Source organism: Crinia signifera, chromosome 2 (assembly GCF_055691185.1).
Source record: "Crinia signifera chromosome 2, ASM5569118v1, whole genome shotgun sequence".
Classification (NCBI taxonomy): domain Eukaryota; kingdom Metazoa; phylum Chordata; class Amphibia; order Anura; family Myobatrachidae; genus Crinia; species Crinia signifera.
Window position 1 is genome coordinate 66,294,235 of NC_139218.1, and position 25,142 is coordinate 66,319,376.

The 25,142-nt window shown below is 42.6% G+C and overlaps 1 protein-coding gene across 2 annotated transcripts in view; it reads left to right on the forward strand.

Annotated features, from left to right (window-relative positions):
• Positions 1 to 25,142, forward strand: part of LRRC75A (leucine rich repeat containing 75A) — a 277,225-nt gene that overhangs the window by 247,035 nt on the left and 5,048 nt on the right. The window contains exon 1 of one of the 2 annotated variants that reach the window (XM_083172271.1): positions 20,244 to 24,977. The exons of the other annotated variant lie outside the window; for it this stretch is intronic. Coding sequence (XP_083028397.1) covers positions 20,548 to 24,603 — 4,056 coding nt within the window. The 5' untranslated portion in view covers positions 20,244 to 20,547 and the 3' untranslated portion in view covers positions 24,604 to 24,977. Of the gene's footprint in view, positions 1 to 20,243; positions 24,978 to 25,142 lie in introns of those variants that run through there. 2 annotated transcript variants of the gene reach the window in all.

Sequence of the window (25,142 nt, forward strand, 5' to 3'; positions counted from 1 at the left end):
GCGATCAGGTGAAAACATATGGGATCGGGGATACGTCCCCGATCCCATGTGTCATCACGGGTCCCTGAGGCTGATTATCGGGAATTATGCTTCACTTACCTGCATAATACCCCTTAAAACCGAGTAGTGTGTTCTTAGGATGGAAGCCCCAATCACTTATCATTATATATATATATATATATATATATATATATATACACACTGATATCCCCTTGAGCTTGTAGTAGAGCCTTGGAGACAAAGAGCGGCACTCACGGATTTGTAAAAGTACGATTTTTATGTCATCTTAGTGCATTACATCATAGTCTCAATCAAGCGACGTTTCAAGGCAGGATGCCTTTTCATCAGGAGAGACCAAAAAGTGCTGGTAGTGCTGGTGGGGGGAATGCAGGGAAGACAAGAAAGTGTTCTGTGCTTACCTTAAATAGCCCATGTGCGTGGCTCCTGTTCCTGCTGCGGCGTCTCCGGGTCCCACTTCCGGGTTCCGGGTGTCGAGTCTCACTGACGTCAGACCGTTGCCCGGCAACCACGGACGCTGAATGTCCCTGATACGCTGCGCACCAGTACTGAGCTGTGGAAAAAAACAAAAGAAGACCAACTTAGTGCTGTTGGATAATCATATGTGATAAAGCAAAAAACATGTGCAAAAACTTCTATGTGGGGCTATAAATAAATAAGAATAGTGCTGTAAAGGTAAAAAGCAGAAAACGTCTAAGCATTTATAAAGCAAAGAATCGCTACTCATATGTAGAGGACACCACGTGACCTTACAGAGTGTTAGCACCTAGAAAAGAGTAAAGGGGATATATGCCAAGGTACCGAAAAAAAGGGGCATGTTACATATCAAAAATTTCTTATATGTATCCATATTCAGCCTTCTCGAGTGTGCATAGCTTCTGACAGTTCTGGATAGCATGTAATTATATGAATAAAGTCCAATTTTAAATAAATGTGTTCCATGCTATTATTTCATTTAGCCCGATAGGTGCCATAGAGTCGAGTCTTAGAATCCATTCTGACTCCCGTTTAGACAGCAATAGTTGTCTGTTTCCTCCCCTGTTCAGCGGGGGGATGTGATCAATAATTTGACACTGCATATCTGCCAAAGTGTGGCCCATGATTTTAAAATGCCGAGCAACCGGCTGATTGATGTCTTTCCCTTTCAGGCTGCTCGATATTGCAGAGCGATGCAGTGCCATTCGTGCTCGCAAATGTACTATGGTCTGTCCAACATAGATTTTCTTGCAAGGACAAGTTATTGCATATATGATAAAAGGGGTCTTACAGTTTACCACATGTTTGATTTTATACTGTTGTCCCGTGGCCGGGTGTCTGAAAGTTGGACCAGCTACTGAATGGTTGCAAGTGGTGCATTTAGGGCATTTATACGACCCAGGTTTTTTGTGTTGTATGTTGAAAATAGGGGTATCTGGTTGGCTTACAATGTTGGTCTTCACCAGCATATCTTTCAGGCTTTTGCCTCTTTTGAAGCTTGGCATAACTCTCCTATTCTTGAAACATGGCAACTGGGTATCACATGTCACCACTGGCCACACTGCATTTACTGCCCTCGAAAGTACCCTGGTGGCAGGGGTGTATGTTGTTACGAATGGAATTTTGTTGAAGGGAGTTTTTGTTTTGGATTCTAGTAACTCAGATCTTGGTGTCTGTTGTATCAAGTTCTTCTGTCTTCGTAGCTTTGCTTGATTATATCCTCTGGCGGCGAATTTGGTGGACATACGGTCTAATTCATCTTCCAGTTTGGATGTCTCACTATTGATTCTCGCCACTCGCATCATCTGTGATTTAGGGAGGCTGCGTTTTAAAGATGTGTATATATATATATATATATATAAAAAATGATGAGTGATTGGGGCTTCCATCCTAAGAACACAATTCCTACTGTGATGGGAGGAGTTGCCAGAGACACAGGGGTGGGGCTATGGTCAGAAGTATCAGAGAGGAATGAGGAATGGTTGATGCTTTATGCATATGCGTCCCTACTGGGAAAGTACTGGTTTTGTTCAGGAAGAACATATTCTATTTTGTTATGAAGCAATGTCTCAGTATTATATCCCTTTAGTACAGCAAGATTCATTCCCAACTTAGGGGTACATTTACTAACGCTTCTAAAAAATGAAAATAGGTGATTTTTGCCCATAGCAACCAATCAGATGCTGTCTATCATTTTCTAGGATGCAAGAAAGAAATTATATACTCTGGTTGCTATTGACAACATCACCTCTTTTCATTAAACCTTACACAGTCACACGCCACTCATAAAAATCTAATCTAAAATAAAGACTTAGGGGGTATTCAATCGCCAGCGACCATCTCCCCAGGGATGGCCATCGACTATCGATGTTCTCAAAACATCAATTGTTGGAACCTAGTGCTTGATGTTTTGGGCTTTAATAGTGGAGGGTTGAATAGTTTTATGCCATGGATGGATGGCTTGTGATGAAGTTTGGCGGCGTGTGCATATTGGGTGCACAGCGTTGCTGCAAACTATCATGAAGACAACATTCCCACCCACAAAAAAAAAAGCCCCTTTCACATCCATTTGCCCAGCCTGGTAAGTTTCTGCTGCTCCGGACACACTAGATGTCCTGTGCAGTCTTTTTAGAAGCTTTAGTAAATGTACCCCTAAATGTGTATATTCTGTATTCACTAATGACCCTCTGTCATGTCATTAGTGCAATTATGCAGTATCTAGAAAACAGCTATTACTGTGGAACATTTGTAAATGAAGGCCTCTAATCATCTTGGTAATGGCACATAAAACATTTGATTAGAGCGGTTACAGAAATGGCTTTATCACCACTTGGATCCGCTTTGATGTGTTGCTTGATTTCCTCACAGAGAGGAAATTCCCAGTTACATTTTCTTCCGGATCAAATGAATCCTGAAATAATTCTGACTGTGTAAATCACACGTCTCCGCTAAGCGGCAAGAGGCCAGATTAGTGCTCAGCCGAGACATGAGCTAAACACTCATTTTGTACTGTGACTGAACTAAACAGATATTGTGGGTGGGGTGGAAAGAAGAAGAAATTAACAAAACAATGCCCAAGGTGCAAAATGTAATTATTTCTGTTACAGCCTCTTGATAACGAAAAAAAATAGTTTATTGGAAATTGTTGGCCTGCAGTTAGCTGCGAGTGTACTTAAGAAACGGAAATTTGACTGATATCTTTTGTGACTGAAGTTTCTCCATTGGAAATGTACGGTAACCTAAAGTTATTGTGACAGCTACTTAATGATATTCATACATGCAGTATGCGCCAGAGGTTACTTCTCACAGCAGAAAGCAAATCCTGTGGTAGCAGAATAACAGATTCTAATATTGTATCCTGCTGTACTAACATGGACATATGTATTATATGGGTGCCGGATGGCCTCCCAACAGTCAGGATTCCGACGGTTAGTAGGGGGTCCACAACTCCCATAGAGGCCACCAAGCCCGCAATATAGTAAGCACAGCGAGTTTGCAAGGGGATTTGTATCGCTCGCCCCCCTGTCTGGGTCCCGGCAATTGGGATTCTGACGTTAGTCTAATGACCATCAGAATCCTGCCTGTTGGCAGCTCATACCGCACCCACATTATATTCTAGAAATGTATTAACAGTCTATGGACCTGACTCAACTTGGGTTGCAGTTTTGAGAGGATTTCTGACATTACAAATAGCAGGGGTTTCAAGACTGGGGCCACACAGCACAGGCCAAGGCTGCCATGTATTCCAGGTCAGGGGCTAGGATCTACGACAAGGAAGGGAGTGGCTTCCTGTACAGGTTTTTAAAAGTGGAGATGTTGCCCATATCAACCAATCAAGTTGTGGCTATTATCTTCTAGAAGGTGGTAGATAAATAAAAATAATCTGGTTGCTATGGGCAACATCTTCTCCACATTTTAAAAAGCACACTTTAGTAACTAAATATACCTCTCTCTCTTTCTCTCCATCTCTATACAGTATATATTGGGAGAATAGGAAAGTGTGCTGTGGTCAGGGCCGCCAGTGGCACCCCCCCCCCCCGCACGCCCGCCGCATGCAGCCCGCCTCCCCATACCTCCTCCCCAATTACCATTGCTGACCAGCAGTAACCAGCAGCGGTGGCGCAGCATCTTCCTCCTTCACGGACGGTCGGGAACACACACTGCACAGTGCAGTCTGCAGAGCACCGAGCCCCTCTGTATCCTAGGCTCGGCGCTCTGCAGGCTGCACTGTGTATTGTGCATGCCTGGCTGGGGGGCCGCCGGGTGGGGGAGGCATTGTGTGGCTGCGGGGGGTGGCGCCATGCCACTGTGGGCAGCTGCCTGGGCTCCTCCAGAGGCCGGGAACTCGGACAGCTGTACCCACGGCACCCCCCTATCAGCGGCCCTGGCTGTGGTGTACTTTTATTTAAAGAATTCAGTAAAATATTAATTGTTTTCTTAAACAAAACAACGTGGAATGGTTAATTCATTCAGAGACAAGTGCCTGCAGACTAACAGGTTTCCTGCTATCGCTTCAGCCCACACCTTCAAACCTATTGTATAATTAACAGGCCCTGTCCTTAAAGAATATTAATCAACATATGTATAAGGCAGAAATCATGTAGACGCTTTTACAATTTTGGGATTTATCGTCACTACACAAAGATATTTCCAGTGCACAAAATTTCTATAAATCCTTTCAGTGTTATATTCAGTAAAGCCAAGTTTACACCTGCTTGTACTGATGGAAGGAAAAAGGTGGTCCCCAACCTTTAATAGTTTTTTGGTACTGATACCCTTTATGACATGCTTTGTGCTATGCTGAGGTGTGATGTGTAGAAGACAGAATGATGAGAAGGAACCTTTATCACTTGATTTCATGATTACAGCAGTACAGCATGATTTCTATTGTGATACCTTATCATCTAGGAACATCTTCTTGATTTGGTTCTCTGACTTCTCTCCTACTAAGCTAAAGTCTTTGAACGGTTATTTTTATTCCTGAATAATCAATGCATTTTCCTCAAAGTTAATGTAATGGAGTTTTGCTGAAAATCTGCACCAGGTCCAGTCATGTCACACAGGTGATGTTGGAGCTGTATATGAAAGCATTGTATTCATTTATAACTACAGTATGTGCTTCAGTCTGTTTTTCAACATAGTATACTGACATCGTTCTTAGGTAGTTAGGAAGATGTTTTAATTTGCAACAAAATGAAACTTTATTTTACAATCAGCACTGAGAGATTAATTGGATTTCCTTTGGTGGGGTACATAATGGCACTGCATACTTACTGTACATTACTGACCTTTACAACCTAGCAGTACTGATTTTCAGGACCATGTGCTAGAAGCAGTGTGGCAATTACAAATTTTAGGAGCATGAGTCATACGTTGGCCATAACCAAAGATGGCCCTAAGCAGGGCCGTAACTAGGGGGGGGGGGCTAGGGGGTCACGCGCACCGGGCGCTGGAGGGTGGGGGCGCTAGTGTGAGGTCCCGACAGCGTGGTCCTGGGGATGGGCAGCGGGGTCCAGGGACTGGTGGGTTAACGCTGGCTCCTGCCGGGGTCCCGGGGACGGGCAGCGGGGGTCCGGGGACTGGTGGGTTAACTCCGGCTCCTACTAGCGCTGCTGGGCGGTGGGCGGGAAGCAGGTTTTGAAAAGACTTGCCGGACGCTGATTGGCTGAATTCAGTCAATCAGCGTCCGGCAAGTCTTTTCAAAGTCATCAGCGCTTCCCGCCGCCCGGCAGATAGCGCTAGGAGATAGAGTGAGTGAAGGCTGCCGCTACACCAGTCCCTGGACCCCTGGACGCTGCCTATCCCTGCTGGCTGCACACAGGTATGTTGGCAGCGGGGGTCCAGGGACTGGTGTAGCGGCAGCTTTCACATACACAGCCGCTCGCTATTTGCCTGGTGGCGGGAAGCGCTGATGATTTTGAAAAGACTTGCCGGATGCTGTGCCAATCAGCGTCCGGCAAGTCTTTTCAAAATCTGCTTCCCGCCCACCGCCCGGCAGCGCTAGGAGCCGGAGTTAACCTTCTCCAGTCCCCGGACCCCCGCTGCCTGTTCCCAAGGCAGTGAATTGGTGTTTTTTTTTGTGAGGGGGGGGGGGGGGGCACCAAATGACTGCCACACCTAGTTTCGGCCCTGCCCTAAGTACAGGTCACAGTCAGAAAAGTGGCCTAGAGTAGCTAGTATTGTCATAAATGCTGGGTTAAAATATACTGCTGTCTATGAACTGTCATATACAATAGGAGATTTAAAAAATGCTTAGGGGTAGAATTTGGGGGGCCAGGGGCACTTTAGACAGGGGGCCTATGTACCTTACTCTGTCAGGCTCAGCACGGCCTCTGATTAAAAACCCTCCCATGACAAGGCCGCTGCTGCTGCTATTCTCCATGGGCCTGAGAAGCATATGATGAGCTCCACCAAGCAGAGCTCAGCACAAGCCTCTCAGCCTCTGACCTCTTATGCAATGTCTCATGGGACCCCCCTCCCCCTTAATCCATCCCTGTCCTCTCCTCTTCTGGGTGCACTGCACGTAACCAATGGAAACGAACATGTAGGGAAGAAAATGTATATGTTAATGTATGGGGGGCGGGGCATGCCAGAGACTTTTTGGCTTTGGGGAGAAAATTTCAAATTACGCCACTGTCATTTTGGGAAAACAGTATGTAACATGACTATTAAGAGCTGATTGTTAGTATGTTATCTCCCTCCTATCTCTCTCAATACTTTGAAAATCGGTACTTGTGTATTAGCACGGCGCCCACTAAGCAAATTGCTTAGTGGGCGATTCTGCGCAAGAAAATCGCATCGCAATCAGGTTTGATTGCGTGCTATGCGATCGTATGCGATGCAATGCAATTTTCCTATGTAATTTATTCACTGCTCTCTAGCCGCGGACGGTGCGATGCGATCGCACCGCATGCAAAATCGCATGCAATCACATGTGATTTTATAGGGTGCGATGCCATTGACTTTACTATATACATCTATGAGATGCAATGAGTTTTAGGCACCCCCCAACTATCTACGCCACCCAGAAGCATGGTGAGCGCAGTGGTACGCGTCCTCCCGACCTTTTCATACCCCCACTATCCACGTCTGCGTGGAGTTGGTTTTATATAGCGTGGCGAGTGCAGGGAGGGGACGCGGAATACTTGTAACGTAATCAGCGTCCGCTCGCCACGCTTCGGGCTTCGCATTGCACCGCACGTGGCAAGAGAGCAGTGAATAAATTGCATAGGAAAATCGCATCACATGCGATCGCATCGCATGCAAAAACCCTAATGCGATGCAATTTTCCTATGGTGCCGTACGTATGCAAATAGGGCGCCTTGATAATACACAAGTACCTGAAAATCTACCCTGTAATCATATTCATTGTAGTCCTGCAGGGGAAGTCAAATGCCAAAACATTATTAATTCTCACCCATATAATATCCAATTATTATAAACATGTAGTATTACAGGGAGGGTAAAGGCCAGGGAAATACGTCAATTATGTCTTCTGCTTAAAAAAACAACGTTGACCCTCCCTGTGTAATGTTTTGCTAGCAGATGTGTATACTTAAGGTGCCCCCACACGGACAGATATCGGAACCAAACCAATATCTATCCAATTTCCCTTGAAATCCAGAACACAATGATCATGGCCATAACTGGGGGTTTACTCAATCGTTATGTGTGGCCATGATCAGGGGTGTTTGGCGTTTGCCGCTCGTTTGTCCCTTTGCCGCTGGCAGACAGAGAGAGAGAGGCCAGTGGCAGGCAGGAGATTTAAAAATTCCTATTCAAAACCTGAAGGGATCAGCGGCTTGATGAACGAGATATGTACTATATAGTCCAAATGTATTGCCTTGCTGTATGATTCGATCCTGATCAAATGAGGATCGAATAGCAAGGCAATTGCACCATGTGTACACCCCTGCAGTCTATCACCATATGTCCTGCAGATATTTCCTATAAAACTGATGATGCTTGTTATGCAGTTCGGTGGTCTGAGAACAGGAATGAGGAATATTTCTTTCTGGCAGCAAGCACCCTCCACGCAGTGACTGGGTTATGTCTCCATCTCACCTGACCTAACCTTATTGTGCTCAGAAATTCCATTTTTATGTCTCATTAGCAGGTGTAAAAAGATAAACATCTCTTTCTGTTCCATAGAAACATGGGTTGCTAGGGGATTACGCATTCTAATTAAATGGGGATGTGACTCTTTGTGTACTGAGGAAGAAAACCCATTTACCATAACAGCATTCTCTAGAAACTAATATTAGCTTTGTCTGAGAAGGAGCCATGTAAAATGTGTGTATTTCTAGTCAGCCTTAAAAGCAGGAGATCCTGTGACCACTGCAGATTAGCCTAACACTCACTGAACTTTCAGGTCAGTAATTAGTTGCTACTTACCTATAGTTGGAACTAATTTGTGTTATACATGGTGGGTCACAACATCCCTTAGTTTCTTTTCATTTGTTTCTCCTTGTTCACAGTATATAGTGATCGCAGCAACGGGAATCAGTGCCCTCTTTCCTATCACTATTTTATTTCAGATATAGGTTGAGTCTCCCTTATCAGTATATTCCAAAAAAAAAAAAAAATATTCCGAAAAGTGTTTTTTCTGAATATTTAGTTTTTTCCATACTCACCTTGTCCCCTGGTGTCCACGGCGGCCTTCGGAATCCTCTTCAGTCGAATCTCCGGTTCCAGGGATACATCGCGTGAGTGTGATGCCTCCGGCGCACCTGTGCACTCACGCAATGCACCCCTGGGACCTTAGGACTGAAGACGGCTGGGGACACTGTGGAAATCTGGGGACCATCGGAGCACCGATACGGGCCCAGGTAAGTATGAAAAAATAAATATTACAAAATCCCTTATCCAAAATGCTTGTGGTCCCGAGCATTTTAGTTAGAGAATACTCAACCTGTATACTGTGTGCATGATTTTATTTGTTTGGGATACATACTGTAGGTATTGTCGACATTCATATACAAGCACTATGTGGAGCTCAGAATGCAGGCACCTGGATATAGTTTGAAATTGTACTTAAAGGATTTTCACACCTGTCAACAGTACTATTGTAAACATGATGGTTAATCATCATGGTTACAGTTACTGTATACTGCCGATGCACTTGAAATGCTTCTCGTACACACTTGTTGATCTTCTCGCGCATGCTTTCCGAGTCCTCATATGGTGATCCCATTTTGAGTTGGGAGTAAATAAAAATAACTGTGCACCTAAGCTGCACTGCAGGTGGGTCAGATGTAACGTGCAGATAGATTAGATGTGAGAGGGGAATGTCCAAACTCAAATCTAAATTGAAGTGTAAAAATACTTAAGCTGCATCTGTGGGCTACATGAAAAAGCAGCCATCTTTTCTTGCAGCTGTAAGGTTACAGATTTAGGGGCCCATTTATCAGGGGCTAATTCAGCATGGACTGCTAATGTGAGAATTAGCAGGGACGGCAGGGAGAATGCCACTGCCCAGACAGAAAGACAAAATGCCTCTTGCTAAATTGTGCAAGAATTGCGACTGGAACGCTAATCGCAAATCCATACACATTTCCCAAACCATTGAGCAGTTTTTACTATCTGTGCAAATGTGGGGGACCCCACGCCGTTTTGAGAAGCCTGCACGGATCTGACTGACTGACTGATCGAACAAAACATGTTCTATTTGATCTTCGTTTTTACTGGTGAAGTTATATTTGTATTCACCAGTACGATTGATAGTAAATTTCTCAATACCATTGAAATGAATGGAGATTTACGGCCATGTTCTTTCGATGGTGTATTCACTCATACTTTTTAGAACTTCTGAAAAATACGAATGTATAAAATACAATACGTATACATTTCATCCTTACAACGAATGGGTACAAATACGACCATTCATACCTATTCGATCTTAGTATATTTCCCCTATCATGTTTTAAAGAGGCAATTATTCAAAAGGCAAAGCCAATCTGATTTTGCCTTTTATATAATTACCACTGTAACATTTCAGATTGACTCACTGGAATCTCACTTATGCTTGCAAGTTGCAGGCTGTTACATTTCCACCATTGTTGGACAGATTGGAAACTCTGCGGAATGCATGCATACTTTACCCTTTAAAGATAATTGCATCTGCTCTCACGGTGCCTAGAACGACTTCCTGAATCCTTTATAAACACCTCATGGTTGCTCCGTGCCCTTATTTCAGTATAATGATTTAATGCTCTCAAGGGCAGGGCCACTCTGTTAGGGCTCTGATTGTCTCCTTTCGTCTTTCCTCTTCGAGAGACTTACCACCTATTGGAAAATGCTGTGCCACATATACCAGTGACAGTACATTGGCTCCTTTCACTGCTACCCTACTATGCAGGGCAACCTTGAATAAATTCCAACTGCCAATTAGGTTATCAGTACAGAGCTTTCAGATTGGGATTTTCATAAAAAAAATTGGGAGGCATTAGTGACATTCACACCATCTAGATAGTTTAGTGGGTTAGATACTGGGATGGTTCTACTAAACATTTAACCAGTTTCTATCTAGGTCTCAGATTAGAGTAGGTCTTATGCCGCCCATACACGCTGCAATCCCGGCGGTACGATGTGTGCTTTGAGGTGCGTGCTCCCGCGGCACCTCATCGCACAGTACAAAAAGTATGTGCTGCACATACTTTTTGTACTTGCTTTTCATCACATCGCATCGCATTGCATGCACAAGGCATGCAATTCGATGTGATGGATGCTATAGTAGCCCACAACGCACGCTGGGATCGCAGCGTGTATGGGCAGCTTAAGTGCTTCTAAAGGTCCCATCCTCTAGGGAGATGTGTCTCAGCAATCAGTTGAATGCGTTTTGGTTGCAATGTGGGCGGGACCTTCCTGCGGGACAGGATCACATATGAAAATTTGTATGTGGTTCTTTTGCATACATGCAATCCTAGCAGGAGCTACAGGATGTGACAAATATTCGCAGCAGCAAGAGAGATCTGCGACTGTAATGTGAGGCGCACAGGAGCGCGCCTGGCATCGCAATCGCACGAAAAGCACATGCAATGTGCCAGTTTTGATGCGATTCATCGCAGAAAAGCGTTGCAATTGCATGATGACAGGCCATATCGCACTAGTGGATGGGGTCTTAAAACTTCAGTTTGGTCCTCAAGAATCTCCAACAGTGCACGTTTTCCAATCTCTTCACAGACTCACAAGTGAAATAACAAATAAATATATATATATGCTATTAGAGAATTGTAAACATGCATGGGATAGACATAACGATACAGTGTGATGCTGATGAAAGTTTAGTAGCACACTACTCAATATTAGATATACCGTAGCATAGTTTTATCTGTACAGCGCAAGGCTGAATTCAGGAATCCGGTAAGCACTTGATTGTTGTCTTGTTATATGTTGCATGATGGACAGCAGTCTGGGCATGTTACTACAGAGAGGAGAGCGATCTCCAGGTGCAGCAGTCAGAATCCAATATATAAAGAGCACAAGCAGACAAAGGTTCAGATGAGTGGCGTGGAATTAACATTAGTTCGGATTCTTATAGAGCAGAGCAGTTTCCCATGAAGCTTTGCTTTGTTAGGCACCTGCTCACTTTGTTTGTCTCAGGAACCTGCGCAAGTTTGATGCATCACATAAATAAAACATGCTAATTTACTATTTTATTTATTTATTTACAGTTTCTTATATAGAGCAGCATACTCTGTTGCGCTTTACAATTGGAAACAGTGATAAAACAAACTGGGTAGTAACAAGCTGACATCGGTATGAGCAGGGTTGCCTACTTTTAAAGTCTCCTCTCCAGAAGAAGCCCAGAGAGGAGACTGTCAGCAGCACTTCAGGGGGTGGGGCCTGATGCAGACATCATCAAGCCCCACCCCCCAGTACTGCAAATATTGCAATTTGCGGGTCTTCAAGGAGGGGGTGGGGCTAAATGGCACAATTTGCATCTTTAGTCCTGCCCCTCCTCCTGAAAAGCCACGAATCACAGTAATTTACCGATGCTGCCAGGGAGATTCAGGGGGTGCTGCCGGTGTCCGGGAGGGTTGCCCACTTTTCGGGGGGGAGGAGGGGGGCAGGAGGGAGACACGATTTTCATGAGCCTCCCAGCCATTCCGGGAGGGTAGGCAACCATGGGTACAATAAGTAAGCTTGTGAGCAAAAGTAATCATTTGTGATATTATTTGGGTTATTTATTGCTGATTTATTGGGTGTATCAGTCTCACTACTGGTTAGTTATTTAACATCCATCTAGATTTGTTTTTCTTCGAGTGGCTCATTTGGAGGACTATTTATCATGAGTGCTATTGCTCTGAGAAGCATTTCATTATTTGGAATCACTAACACTGCTACAATCCGTAAAGACTGATTACTGACCTCTACAAGTGGAGACATACAGTACTTATAGCAATCCCAGCTTGGACTGGACTCTTGGAGGGCAGTGTCACAGATCCTGGACTTAGCAAAAGCTTTCAATTAAATGAGCACAGGAAAAGTTTATAGGACAGCTATTTGCAGTTGTATGTGTTGAATCAACCCACAAACAATGCACTTATGCACCTAAAGTAGATAAAAAACTTTAGGGGGTTATTCAGAGGTGGATGCAGTAGAATAGCAGCTTCAACTTTTGTGACAGACCCAACTGCCTCTGTATGCTAATGTTAAGGCCAATGGTTGTCCTATTGCAGTGTCCACCGACCATGGCATAAATCCACCGATCTGTATACAAGGATGGACTAACGGTGGACCATTGACTAGACAAGTGCAGAATGGCTGCTAGTGTCTGTGAAACTAGTCACAAACACTGTCAAGCCCGTCATCCCCAATGTCACATGCCCATCCATATTCTAAGGCTCTCCATGCAATTCTGATCTGCGTTCCCTGGTGATCATCATCAGGACACGTGTCTTGCACGCATGCCAGTTTCTGTTTGTTAGTGTCTAGGTCAGTTTGGACATTTTTTTTTGCATAAATACGTTACATACAATTAGACTTTTTTAGACATACAAGTGGTTTATCTTCACTATCAATAAAGTATCAGAAGTTTGGACTTAGCTTTTTTAAAGATTTTATTAGCATAAAAGAAAGTAGAACAAGAAATTACAAATATGAAAACTACAAATATACACAGTAAAGTGGTAAAGTAAAAAATAAAGATAAAAGAACAGGTTTGGCGGGTGGATAAGTTATGATAACAAAACAGTATCTAGTAGCTTAGCTTCAACCATTAATTTCCATCTTTGCTGAATGGAGTCTAGTCAGAGAGAGTTAGAGAGAGAGAGGGATGATGGTATACACTATGTGTTCTTTCATTCTCACTGCTTGTAGGGGATAAAGGGAGGGATGCATTAAGCAGAAAATGTGGTAAAACCCTGTTTTACCGCATTTTTCTAAGTATTAAAACCCAGCCGCACCGATACCGCATAGTAGGGTATCGCCACCTTTGGGTGGCGATACCCTATTGAAGCCTATGGGCTTCTTTTCACTGCCCGCCACCTCTGCTGCAACCCCGCCGCCTCGCCGACCGCCCTCTCCCCCTCCCTCCAGCTTACCTTCCTGCAGGTCCTCCTGGACCCCAGAAGGTAAACCCCTCCTCCCCCTAGCAAGGCAGCTGGACGTCTTTCCAGCTGCAGGGGGGAGGAGGAGGAGCCGGTGAACAGCCTGCTTAGCTGTCCCCGGCATGAGGGGAGCAGTAGGCGGCTGGGAGGTGACAGAAACCCCCCGCACACCACAGTACAGGTATTGCGGTGGGCCTCCATCACCGCACCCCGATGCCAGCCGCATATGTTTGTACATATGTGCTGGCATCGCGGCAGGTGACGTTGTATATTAATACATCCCACCCAAAGTATTTAATAGTTTTCACATATGATCACTGCCACTTCCTTCAGTGTCTTTACTATAATCTCCAAGAGTATCTTGGAGTATCTTAGTCTAGTATGTATAAACCTACTGTATGTCTCGTTTGCCAGTTGGCATGTTGAGGTTCAGCAGTGTGAGCAAGTAATGGACTTAAGGTGCCCATACACAGTGCGACAGGGCAGTGTGATGAAATGCGCGCTCCCATGCACAACCCATCGCACAGCACATTAAGTCTGTGAAGCCTGTGCTTTTAGTACTAGATTGCATCGTATCTAGTACAAAAAGCACGGTGCTGCAGCACATTGTATGCTTTTTGTACTAGATGCTATACTAGTTCATCGCACCTTGTATGGACACCTTTAGGTTATCTGCTTGTCGGTTAGGATGCGGTCAGAATACAAATGCTGGCAACCTGAAGAGGGAATTCCAACATGGGCAAAATAAGTATACTGTACATACACTCCCCCCAACCTTCCTCCAGCCTGACCCTAAAGCTGTCCATAAACTAGAATGACCAGCGTGCGATTATGATTGTAATACGATTTCCCTTGAACTCCCTGGAAGCCCTGTACTCAGGATTTGGGGCATTTTGACACATGATGTGTTAACAATATGCTTACAATACATCATGCAATCCAGTTGCAGCATGCGATCGATCGCCAGTGAAAGCCAGGTGGGAAACTGTCAGTCAAATGAGGCTGGTCGTATGATCCATGGAATGATTGATCGCATGTGCAAAAACCAACTCACGATCTTCACCCAATCACGACTGATCAGACGTGCAGCACATATGATCCTCTCGACCCACGGGACTGCACATAAAACTGATATATAACAAAATGTGCATACAATGGGTCACACAACCCGTCAAAGGCAGGTATTCAACTGCACGGCGAGTGTGCGGCAGCGAATCCTGTTTTGGATTCACTGTGCGCTCGCCATGATTCTCCGTATTCGACGATTCACCGCCAGCCCGCCGGTCACCGTATTCAACGCCTCCGGGGCTTGAAAAATCTAAATATATTTATGTGTTGCTTGTCAAGAAATAAAAATAGCAATATCCTTCAAATAATAAATAAACTGATTTTTAGACACCAAAAAAAAATTAATAGAAAACATTTATTTTATAACTACACATTTCAGTTCACCTAAAAAAGATGGCGAAAGCAGAACGGAGAACTTCAACAAAAACAGTGAACACAGTTCTCCATTTTGGCATTGAATACATTTTCGGCAAACTATGCTGATTTTCCCTTTGAAAACCAAAAGCGAATAGCAGCGACTATGAAACGGTGAATTGGGCGGCATTAACTGTTCGCTTTCGGCGAACAGTGATCATTTAATACAGTGAATATCATTTTCAGAGAAAAAATTCACTGTTTCTCTGAAAAACAGCCAAGTTCACCGAAAAAAACGGTGAATCAAGAGCATTGAATATTGCCCAAAATCATGCCTTTGTATATTGTTCTAGTGTATGGCCAACTTAACCCTCTCCGCTTTTGCCTAGCTCTAACCCCTGTACCATGACTGCTAAACCTAAAAAGCTATTTATCTATTAACAACACGGGCAAATGGTCTACATGGAAAAGGTTCTCAAATTAAAAGGTTTAATGGTGTTGAATTATGGACTATCACATATATTGTAGATATATCATTCGGATACCCTCTCTAAGAGGGTGTCATTGTATAGACTGTGCTATATAATCTTTAGCTAGAAACTGATTGGTTTGATTCATCAACCCTTAAGTATGGCATAATCTGAGGTGTATTTAAGCGATCATTATTTTCTTTAAGTCTCCTGGCTTTCTAGTGACAGAGGACATCTAGTGGCATTATACAAAAGTACATTGATATGGAAATCTACCATTTGAAGAGTTTAGCAGACATACTGTACTTGCCTACTTTTTGCAAAATAGTTTTAGGGAGATTATAGTTAGCAGTAGAATTTTGCACGGTGTCCCATTGAAGGGGCGTGTCATGCTCCACCCAAAGGGCGTGTCTAGTTCCATATATGGGCATATATATGCTTAAATGCTTGTTGTGAAATAGTTCTAGATAACATTAGTGACTATATAATTTGGGAAATGTAGCATGTATTGATAATAACATTGCTGCCTGCAATATTGGATTATTTTATTGCAATTATTTGCTGTGATATTTAGTTTCTTCTCTCTCAGCACAATATATGTGATAATAAATGTGAAGCTTCTGCAATAAGTGCAGTGCAACTCCCATCTGATTGTATATATATATATATATATATATATATATATATGATTTCTTTTTTCTTTTTTCCCCAAAAAGGTAACAGCTGCATAAGGTGGGTTAGGCGAAATCAGGGAGATTTCTAGACTCTTCGGGGAGTGAGGGAAATTGCTCCGATTTCAGGGAATCTCCTGCAGAATGCATGAGGGTAGGCAACTATGAGCAGGGAAGGTATTTTAAATATGATTAATGTATATATACAATTTCCCATTCCTTAGCAAATTGTGAGATATTTAACATTGTGCGATTTGCTGAATACAATATTAAAGAGGTTACTGGCAGGAAGTCTGCTATGTACCATTTCCCATTTACACATGATTATCCCTTTGAGCCATTCTCATTAGAGTGGCTCCCGGTGCGACTATCGCCATTGGCGTCCCACGCCAAACAGCAGAATAGGGTGCATGCCCCTTTCTCGGCATTGGGGCGTGCAAGCGAGTGAGACGCTCGTGCATCCCTGTCCACCGGAAATCTGTTGTGCTGGTGGAATGGCAGAGAGCGGCTCCATCTGAAAAGTGATCAAATAAAGAGTGATAAAATGCCAACCAATCAGATCCTATCTGTCATGTCACAGGCTGTGATTGGTTGGTGAATTATTACTCTCCATTTTATCACTTTTCAAGATTTAGTACATCTTAGAACCAAAATCAGTAATATAATCCAGTCTCCTATATGTGTGACTTATACTGTACGGTATGTATATGGTTGTGCTATCTCTTTTTTCCTTAAACCAAATTGTACTTTGCATTTGCTAACACTTTCGTAAGTATCTGTTTCAATCCTTGAGATAGATAAAGTGGAGAGAGATAATGTACTAACAAATCAGCTTCTATTTCTAAATAGCACAATGTGAAGTCCTCTGAGAGAGCTCATTTACATTGAACATGAATCTGGGCGACTCCTGAGACTGTAGACCAGCTTCCAGGATCCTCTCACTTCCCCCAGTGAAGAAGCCTGTTTGGGGGGGATCAATATAATTGTGATCCCGCTCCACAATTGCATCAATGAGCATCAAGGCCAAGGACCATGATGTTGAAAGTCATTGCATCAGACCCAATGCATCTCCAAATTATTCACTAGGACCTCCAAGAAGGCTTTATTGGTAAATTTACTGCAGGACAGTAGAGACTGTAGTGTACGGTGTAGGTTTGAAGACTTGGGAATTGAATCAGCTGTGGGAACCTCACTTAGTAATCTCCACACCGGATATATCCTTGCAGCCCTAGAATCACAAGGAGAAATCCATGTTAAAACGCATCGCTATCATTTCCACATTTTATGCGCCATTAATTGATTAGCTTGCATTAACCCAATGATTACATTACGTGGAAGAGCTTTTTCTCGTGCTTCCCCTCTACAATTAGCTCAATTAGCTGCTCAGTAAACTTCTCCCATAACTGAATATGCCTTATATTATTGCATTCAGAAGATTGTTTATATGCCTGTTTATTTATTCTTATTTCAGGATACGGTCACTAGGTTGACGCTATTTAGGTCAACATGCATTGGGTCAACCACTGAAGGTCGACAGGGCTTAGGTCAACACCTGAAATAAGGTTGGAAGGTCTACACAAGCATTTGGTCAACAATGGCGAGGTCAAAAGTCAAAAGGTCGACATGAGTTTTTCCAATTTTTTGGGAGCTGACATGTACCAACAGGTGGTATTTCATGCCCTACCATCCACTCCGGTGTGATGGGAGAATAAAATAGTGAGGCACAGTGCCCAAAGCACACCATAAACATTGGCAGTGACTATGTCGACATTCTGGCCAATTTTTTTTTTTTTTTTAACTCATGTTGAACTTTTGACTGTTGACCTTGCCATTGTCAACCTAATGCTTGACTGTTGAAGTGTGTCCAAGCCGCTGAATAATATACTTAACAATTGCTTAGCTTAAGTAATAGTAATGATGCTTTCCCATGGCTTACCTATATCACAAGGGCAATCTTATCTTGTTCTTAGCGGATTTGAGGGATTTAAGAAGATTTATGAAGTCACAAATAATATTTATCCAATTTAGTAACTCATTCTAGGAGCCCCAGCAATGTGACTGTATTCTTAGTAATTGAGGAAATTATTCTCCTAAACTAAATTATTCAAAACTCTGTAATGCTGAGAATGTGTTGTCATGCGAAGGACTAGAGAGTCATGGGGGTTGTCGCATAGTTACTTGTCCATCTTGATAGAGGAATTGCCCTGAGGGCAGAAGCAGGTGGGCAGAGGAGGGCACGGCTGGGCTAATCACATCAGTAAGTCCTGTCCTCTCACAGGAAAGCACCCCGTTTGAACCATATTTGCATATCAATGGGGCCGAAAGGATGCAATTAGCATAGAATCTCATCAATAGGCCCCACCTCATCTGCAGAACAGCGGATTCATAGTCTCTCCCCATTTTGCCCACTTCACTAGGAAGTGGGCAGAATGCAAGAGCAGGTCCCACTCTTCTAGAGGTGTTGGGGACTACACAAAAAATCAGGTGTATCAGGAATCAGGAGAACAGCCAAGTGTGGGCTGTCCTCAAAGTGCAGGGTTATTCATATCAGTCTCTTGCTTTGTATATTTCTTAGATGCACCACTGTGGGGCTGGTTCATAGATGCATGCGATTACTGTAGCAGATGCCATTTTTGTAGCTGTTCATTTGCAAAAATATGCTAATGTATCAGCTGCCAGAATTTGTATTGATACGCCCACCAGAGCCGATGCAGCTCCCTGAGTAAGTCTAAGGTCTCTTAGAATGGCTGACACTTTTTTATTTGCATACGGCATCGACGTCAAAGCCCAAGACACACCCAGAATGTTAGGCGCCGGGGGCCGTCGGTATCCCTATCCAGGGCAGCTGCAAGCGGGGATCCAGGACGGGACGCAGAAACGTCTTCATTGTTGCCAGGCAGCAGGCGCCAGGGAGGACAACTGAGTTGTTGCCAGAGGACCAGGCCGGACTTCCGGTTGGACTTAGACACTCTGTGCAGCAGTTGAGGAGAGAGTCTGACGTCATGGATGACCCTCTGATTGGACGGGTGGCTCATATCTGCACTGGCGTCCCTGAGGGAGATGCCGGTGATACTCTGCATGTACCTACTCTGGAGAGTTTTGGGGTACCTTCTCCCCTCTGGTGGCCTGGTGGTACCGGGGTTTGGGTCAACCAAATTTACCCCTTTGAACATGGCTATTAAAGGTGAAGTCTTAGCTCTGCAGGTGCCCCTGCTCTCTGGAGGGATTAACAGAGTTAGGGCTGGGACTGTGGCCGGTCACCTCCGGGGGTTTCCAGTGTGGGATCCTCCAAGATTCCTAACACAGAAAACGGTCACAACATGCGAGGGGGAAATGGGGTAAGTGGCCGCTAAAACAGCGAGGCTAGCGGGTATTCGCCAATCCCCGCCGTTTAACCCCCTCGCCGACCACATTGAATACGGCCCATTGCCTTAATCCGCACACACACTTACAGTTATGAAAAAAAAGTGCCCAACATAATATTTATATAAAAGCTGATAAAAAATTGCTCAGTACAATATTTTAGGAACAAAACCTACAATTTACTTCTATGGGGGACACACCATAATGACATTTTTTTACTTAAGTTGGGGAAGTCAGACATAAAACAAACATTATTCATCTATGTAATAAGGCTTCTTTGGTAATGGGCAGCCATTTAGTAAATTTGCTCCAATAAACACAATGAAATAAGGAACATCAAATCATTAAATAAATGGTTGAGAATGGTTTGGCTGCCTACGTATGGTTGGAGTTGTCCTCAGACATCCTTAATATTTTGTTGGGTAGATATGGCCTGGTGCATATACCTAGGGTTGCACAACAGTTTGGCTGTTTTTGCCTTTTCCTATGAATTCTTGTATTCTGACCTCTTTACACACGTTTTATATTTCATTTTGAAGAATGACAATGCAGATACGAAATGACTGATTAGCCCTGACAATGAAACTTCTCCATTGAAAATATGAAAGAATGGAGCATCTTTAGTGGGATATATTTATATCATCATAATGATAATCACTTATTGGTTTCTTTATGCTCAGTTGTACTCAAAGCCATTAACAATTACAAAGTGTAAGCAGCAGTCAGACAAAACAGGCAAAATTACTATTACAACAGTGTGTGATGATTGTAGTATATATAAAGATAGTTTATGTGCATTAGTTAGATAAGTTAGTATCTCTTTAAGAATCTTGCAGTGGGATAGAACATGTGACCAGGAAGTAAGAGGATGGTAGAAGGGGAAGGAGAGCAAGCATGTGGGGATGTCTAACTGTACTCCTGCAAGTATGATTTATACATAAGAAATAAAACATCTAATCTTCAGTGTGCAAGATTAATTGAAAGCAACAAAGGTATGTCAAGATACAACAACTGGCGACGAGGATAAACTTTTGATTACTTACATTCAGCAACTACAGTATATATTCCTAAGTAATCATGGCTGACATGCTAGCATTAATTCCTCAGTTTCTGCATACTGATGCCCCTAATGCAGCAGAATTATGGAGAAAATGGCTTGGCCAGTTTGAACACTTTATTGAAGCCATGGGGATAACTTCTGACAGCAAAAAGAAAAGCATGCTTCTTATCAGTGCTGGCCCCAAGATATATGAACTGTATGATACTTTGCCAGAGGAAGACACCAGGGATTATAACAAATGCAGGGGCTCTCTGAATGCCTACTTTGCTCCAAAATGCAGCCTGTCACATTCAAAATACTTGTTCAGGACAGCTATGCAACTACAAACTGAATCTGTTGATGCATATATTACTAGATTAAGGATTCTTGCCAAACCTTGTCAGTTCCATGATGTAGAAGATGAAATTAAGCAGCAGTTAATTGCATTTGGTAAATGTGGAAAGCTACGCAGACGTGCTCTTAAATCTGAAATGACGCTGACTGAACTGCAGCAATATGCTAGAAGTCTAGAACTTTCAGAGACACATGCTAAAGACATGGAGAGGGGCATGAACCAGCTGCAAGTGTGCAATAAATTACATACTGACACAAGCTCCATTCTGGAGACAGGTAAAGCTAAAGCATGTTACAGGTGTGGGCGCCCCTATCCACATTCAGGAGACTGTCCTGCAACTGGAAAAACTTGCACTGCATGTGGAAAAATGAATCACTTTTCATCAGTCTGCAAATCTAAAGAAATCAAGTCTACACACAGACAATCTTCACAGCAATTTAAAGCCAGGCGAAAAACAGTGCGTTGTGTGGATCAGCATTCTACAATGGATCTAGCTGCAGAATCATCTGACAGTGATGACAAGTCAGAAGGATTTATCTACATGATTCATCAGGTTGGAAACAACAAGGTCAGTCCAAAAACTGCAATCACTTTGGAACACACTTCTGTTGACTTTCTAATAGATTCTGGTGCTTCTGTAAATATAATGGATGCTACCAGTTTCAAGAAGCTGCATGGCAATATCATTTTGAATCCAACATCTGTGAAAATATTCACGTATGGTAATAAACGACCTCTTCCACTAAAGGGTTCTTTTGACATCATTGCACGCAAAAATGACAAAAAGACAAAAGCTGTATTTTATGTCACCAAATATGCAAGAGGTAATCTTTTGGGATTGGATACTGCTTCAGAGTTGGGTCTTATACAAATTGTGGCACATACTCATGATTCTCCTTCTATCTTAAATGACACTCCCAATATCACTCCTGTCATACATGACCCAAAACCACTACAGAGTGATGTGGATGCTTTACTACAGGAGTATGATCATCTTTTTCATGGCATTGGAAAACTTAAAGATTATCAAGTTCATCTTCACATTGACCACTCAGTCATCCCAATTGCACAAGAACATCGGCGCATTCCTATAAATATAAGGAAACAAGTGGAAGAAGAAATACAGACTCTTGAAGACTTAGATATAATTGAAAAGGTATCTGGCCCAACACCATGGGTATCCCCTATTGTGGTAGTGCCCAAACCAGGTCAACCAAACGCAGTGAGAATATGTGTTGATATGCGTCGTCCTAATGTTGCCATCAAAAGAGAGCGTCATATTACTCCTACTATGGATGATATCATACATCGACTCACAGGTGCAAGTTTCTTTTCTAAATTGGACTTAAATAAAGGTTATCATCAACTAGAACTTGATGAAGAATCACGTCAAATAACAACATTCTCAACTCATGTTGGGTTACGACGATACAAACGACTGTCATTTGGAATCATATCCGCAGCAGAGCTGTTTCAAAACGCTATCCGTCAGGTCATACAGACGGTTCCAAATGCCATAAATTACAGTGATGATATCCTGGTTTTTGGAACAACACGCCAGGAACATGATGAAGCTCTGCATCAAGTGTTGCAGTGTCTTCAAGCTAAAAATTTAACGCTGAACAGAGATAAATGCGTTTTTCTTCAACAGAAACTCAAGTTTTTTGGTCACATCTTTTCTCAAGATGGAGTGAGTCCTGATCCACAAAAAGTCCAGGCTATCACAAACATGTCCAAACCTGTCAATGCTGGTGAAGTCAAGTCATTTCTTGGGATGACTAATTATTGCTCCCAATTCATTCCAAATTACGCTACTCTGACTGCCCCACTTAGGGAACTCACAAAGAAAAATGCTAAGTTCCTATGGACTTCTTCTCAATCACAAGCATTTGATGACATAAAACGATGTTTGCAGGATAGTGTCACAATGTCATATTACAACACTGACTGGAAAACAGAACTTATTGTGGATGCCAGTCCTGTTGGGCTTGGAGCTATCTTGACTCAAGTAAATACACATGGGGATCATCATATTGTGGCATATGCAAGTCGCAGTTTAACAGAGGTGGAAAAGCGTTACTCTCAGCCAGAAAGGGAAGCTCTTGCAGTAGTCTGGGGTTGTGAACGTTTTCATCTCTATTTATACGGCATTGAGTTTACCATCCAGACTGATCATCAAGCTCTAGTGACACTTTTTGGAAATCCAAATGCCAAACAACCAGCTAGGATACAGCGATGGGGTTTACGTTTGCAGGCATATCATTTCTCCATCATTCATAGAGCTGGTGCTGACAATCCCTCAGATTACATGTCCAGACATCCCTTGCCTTTTGACACATTGCAATCTACTCCAGTGGAGGAATATGTGAACTTTATTATTAACAATTCAATTCCTGATTCACTAACTAGTGCCGACATCAAAGAGGCTTCTTCTTCAGATAATGTTTTGTCAGCAGTAAAACATTGCATTACGTCCAATGATTGGCGACTGGGACAGTTTTTATTTTCAACTAATGAGGAGCAAGACTTCCGAACACTTCATAAACATTGTCAAGAACTTACTGTACATGATAATTCAATCATTCTCAAAGGTGACAAAATAATCATTCCAGCTGCTTTGAGAAAGAGGGTAATTGATATTGCTCATGCCAGTCATTTAGGACTTGTAAAGACCAAACAACTTCTACGTGAAAAGGTATGGTTTCCCTCCATGGAGCAACAAGTTGAATCGGAAATTCGTAACTGTATGACATGTAACCTTCTTTCTACACAAAATAACAGTGAACCATTGCGGATGACTGATCTACCTGACAATGTCTGGGAAAATGTTGATGTTGATTTCTATGGGCCAATGTACAATGGAAAATACATATTAGTCGCTGTGGATGAATATTCAAGGTATCCTGTTCTTGAAATAATATCTTCAACGTCTGCCACATCTGTCTTACCAGCGTTGGACAAAATATTTACTACTTATGGAATTCCAGGAACAATAAAGACTGATAATGGTCCGCCATTTCAAGGTGATGATTTCAGCAAATTTATGAAACATTTTGGAATTCGACATCAAAAGATTACACCCCTGTGGCCACAGGCTAATGGTCTTGTTGAACGTTTCATGCGTAATCTGGGAAAGCAAATAAGAATTTGTAAGGTATCCAGAATTCCAATTCAACAATCTCTAAATCAATTTCTTAGACAATATCGCTCTGTGCCTCATTCTACAACAAATGTCCCTCCTCAGACATTAATGTTTCAAAGAAAAGTAATCAGATCCACTCTTCCAGAAATCAATTTGACTCCTTCATCTAGAGATCTTCAGGTAAGAAAGAAGGACTCTGACAATAAACAAAAGGCTAAACAATATGCAGACCGGAAAAGAAGAGCTATTGTTTCAGACTTACAAGAAGGAGATCGTGTTCTGGTGAAACAAAAAGTAGTACGCAAGGACATGACGACTTTTCATCCAAGTCCACTGACTGTAGTGAAAAGGAAAGGAACAATGGTTGTTGCAGAAAATGACCATCACACTGTGACACGAAATGTGTCCCATTTCAAGAAGATATTCCCATCCTTTTCTTCTGATGCACCAAGTCAAGCTGATGTCAACACACCACCTATAACATCCTCAACACCAAGTGATTCTATTGTGACTGTTCCTTTGAGTGAAGGATCATACACTCAGACGAGAAGAGGCAGAGCCATTAAACCTCCCACAAGGCTTATTGAGCAGATATGACTTTCAATTTATGGTTCATAATTTGTTGTTCTAAAATGTTTTTCAAGTTTAATATGTATTGCATATTGTGGGTCAATGTTTATGCTCAAATGCAGTCAGCACATTGTTATGTTAAAAGTAGTCATTTACATATGAAAGGAAGGGGGAGATGTAGTATATATAAAGATAGTTTATGTGCATTAGTTAGATAAGTTAGTATCTCTTTAAGAATCTTGCAGTGGGATAGAACATGTGACCAGGAAGTAAGAGGATGGTAGAAGGGGAAGGAGAGCAAGCATGTGGGGATGTCTAACTGTACTCCTGCAAGTATGATTTATACATAAGAAATAAAACATCTAATCTTCAGTGTGCAAGATTAATTGAAAGCAACAAAGGTATGTCAAGATACAACAATGATTAGCTGTCATCATGAATAAATATCATTCTAAAAAGTATTCAGATTGGCTTAAAAGGAAAATTGTGCATGTTAACAATTCACCATACAGTTCTGTGAAAGCAGCCTACCTATCCAGAACAGCCACCATTACATTTGACCATAC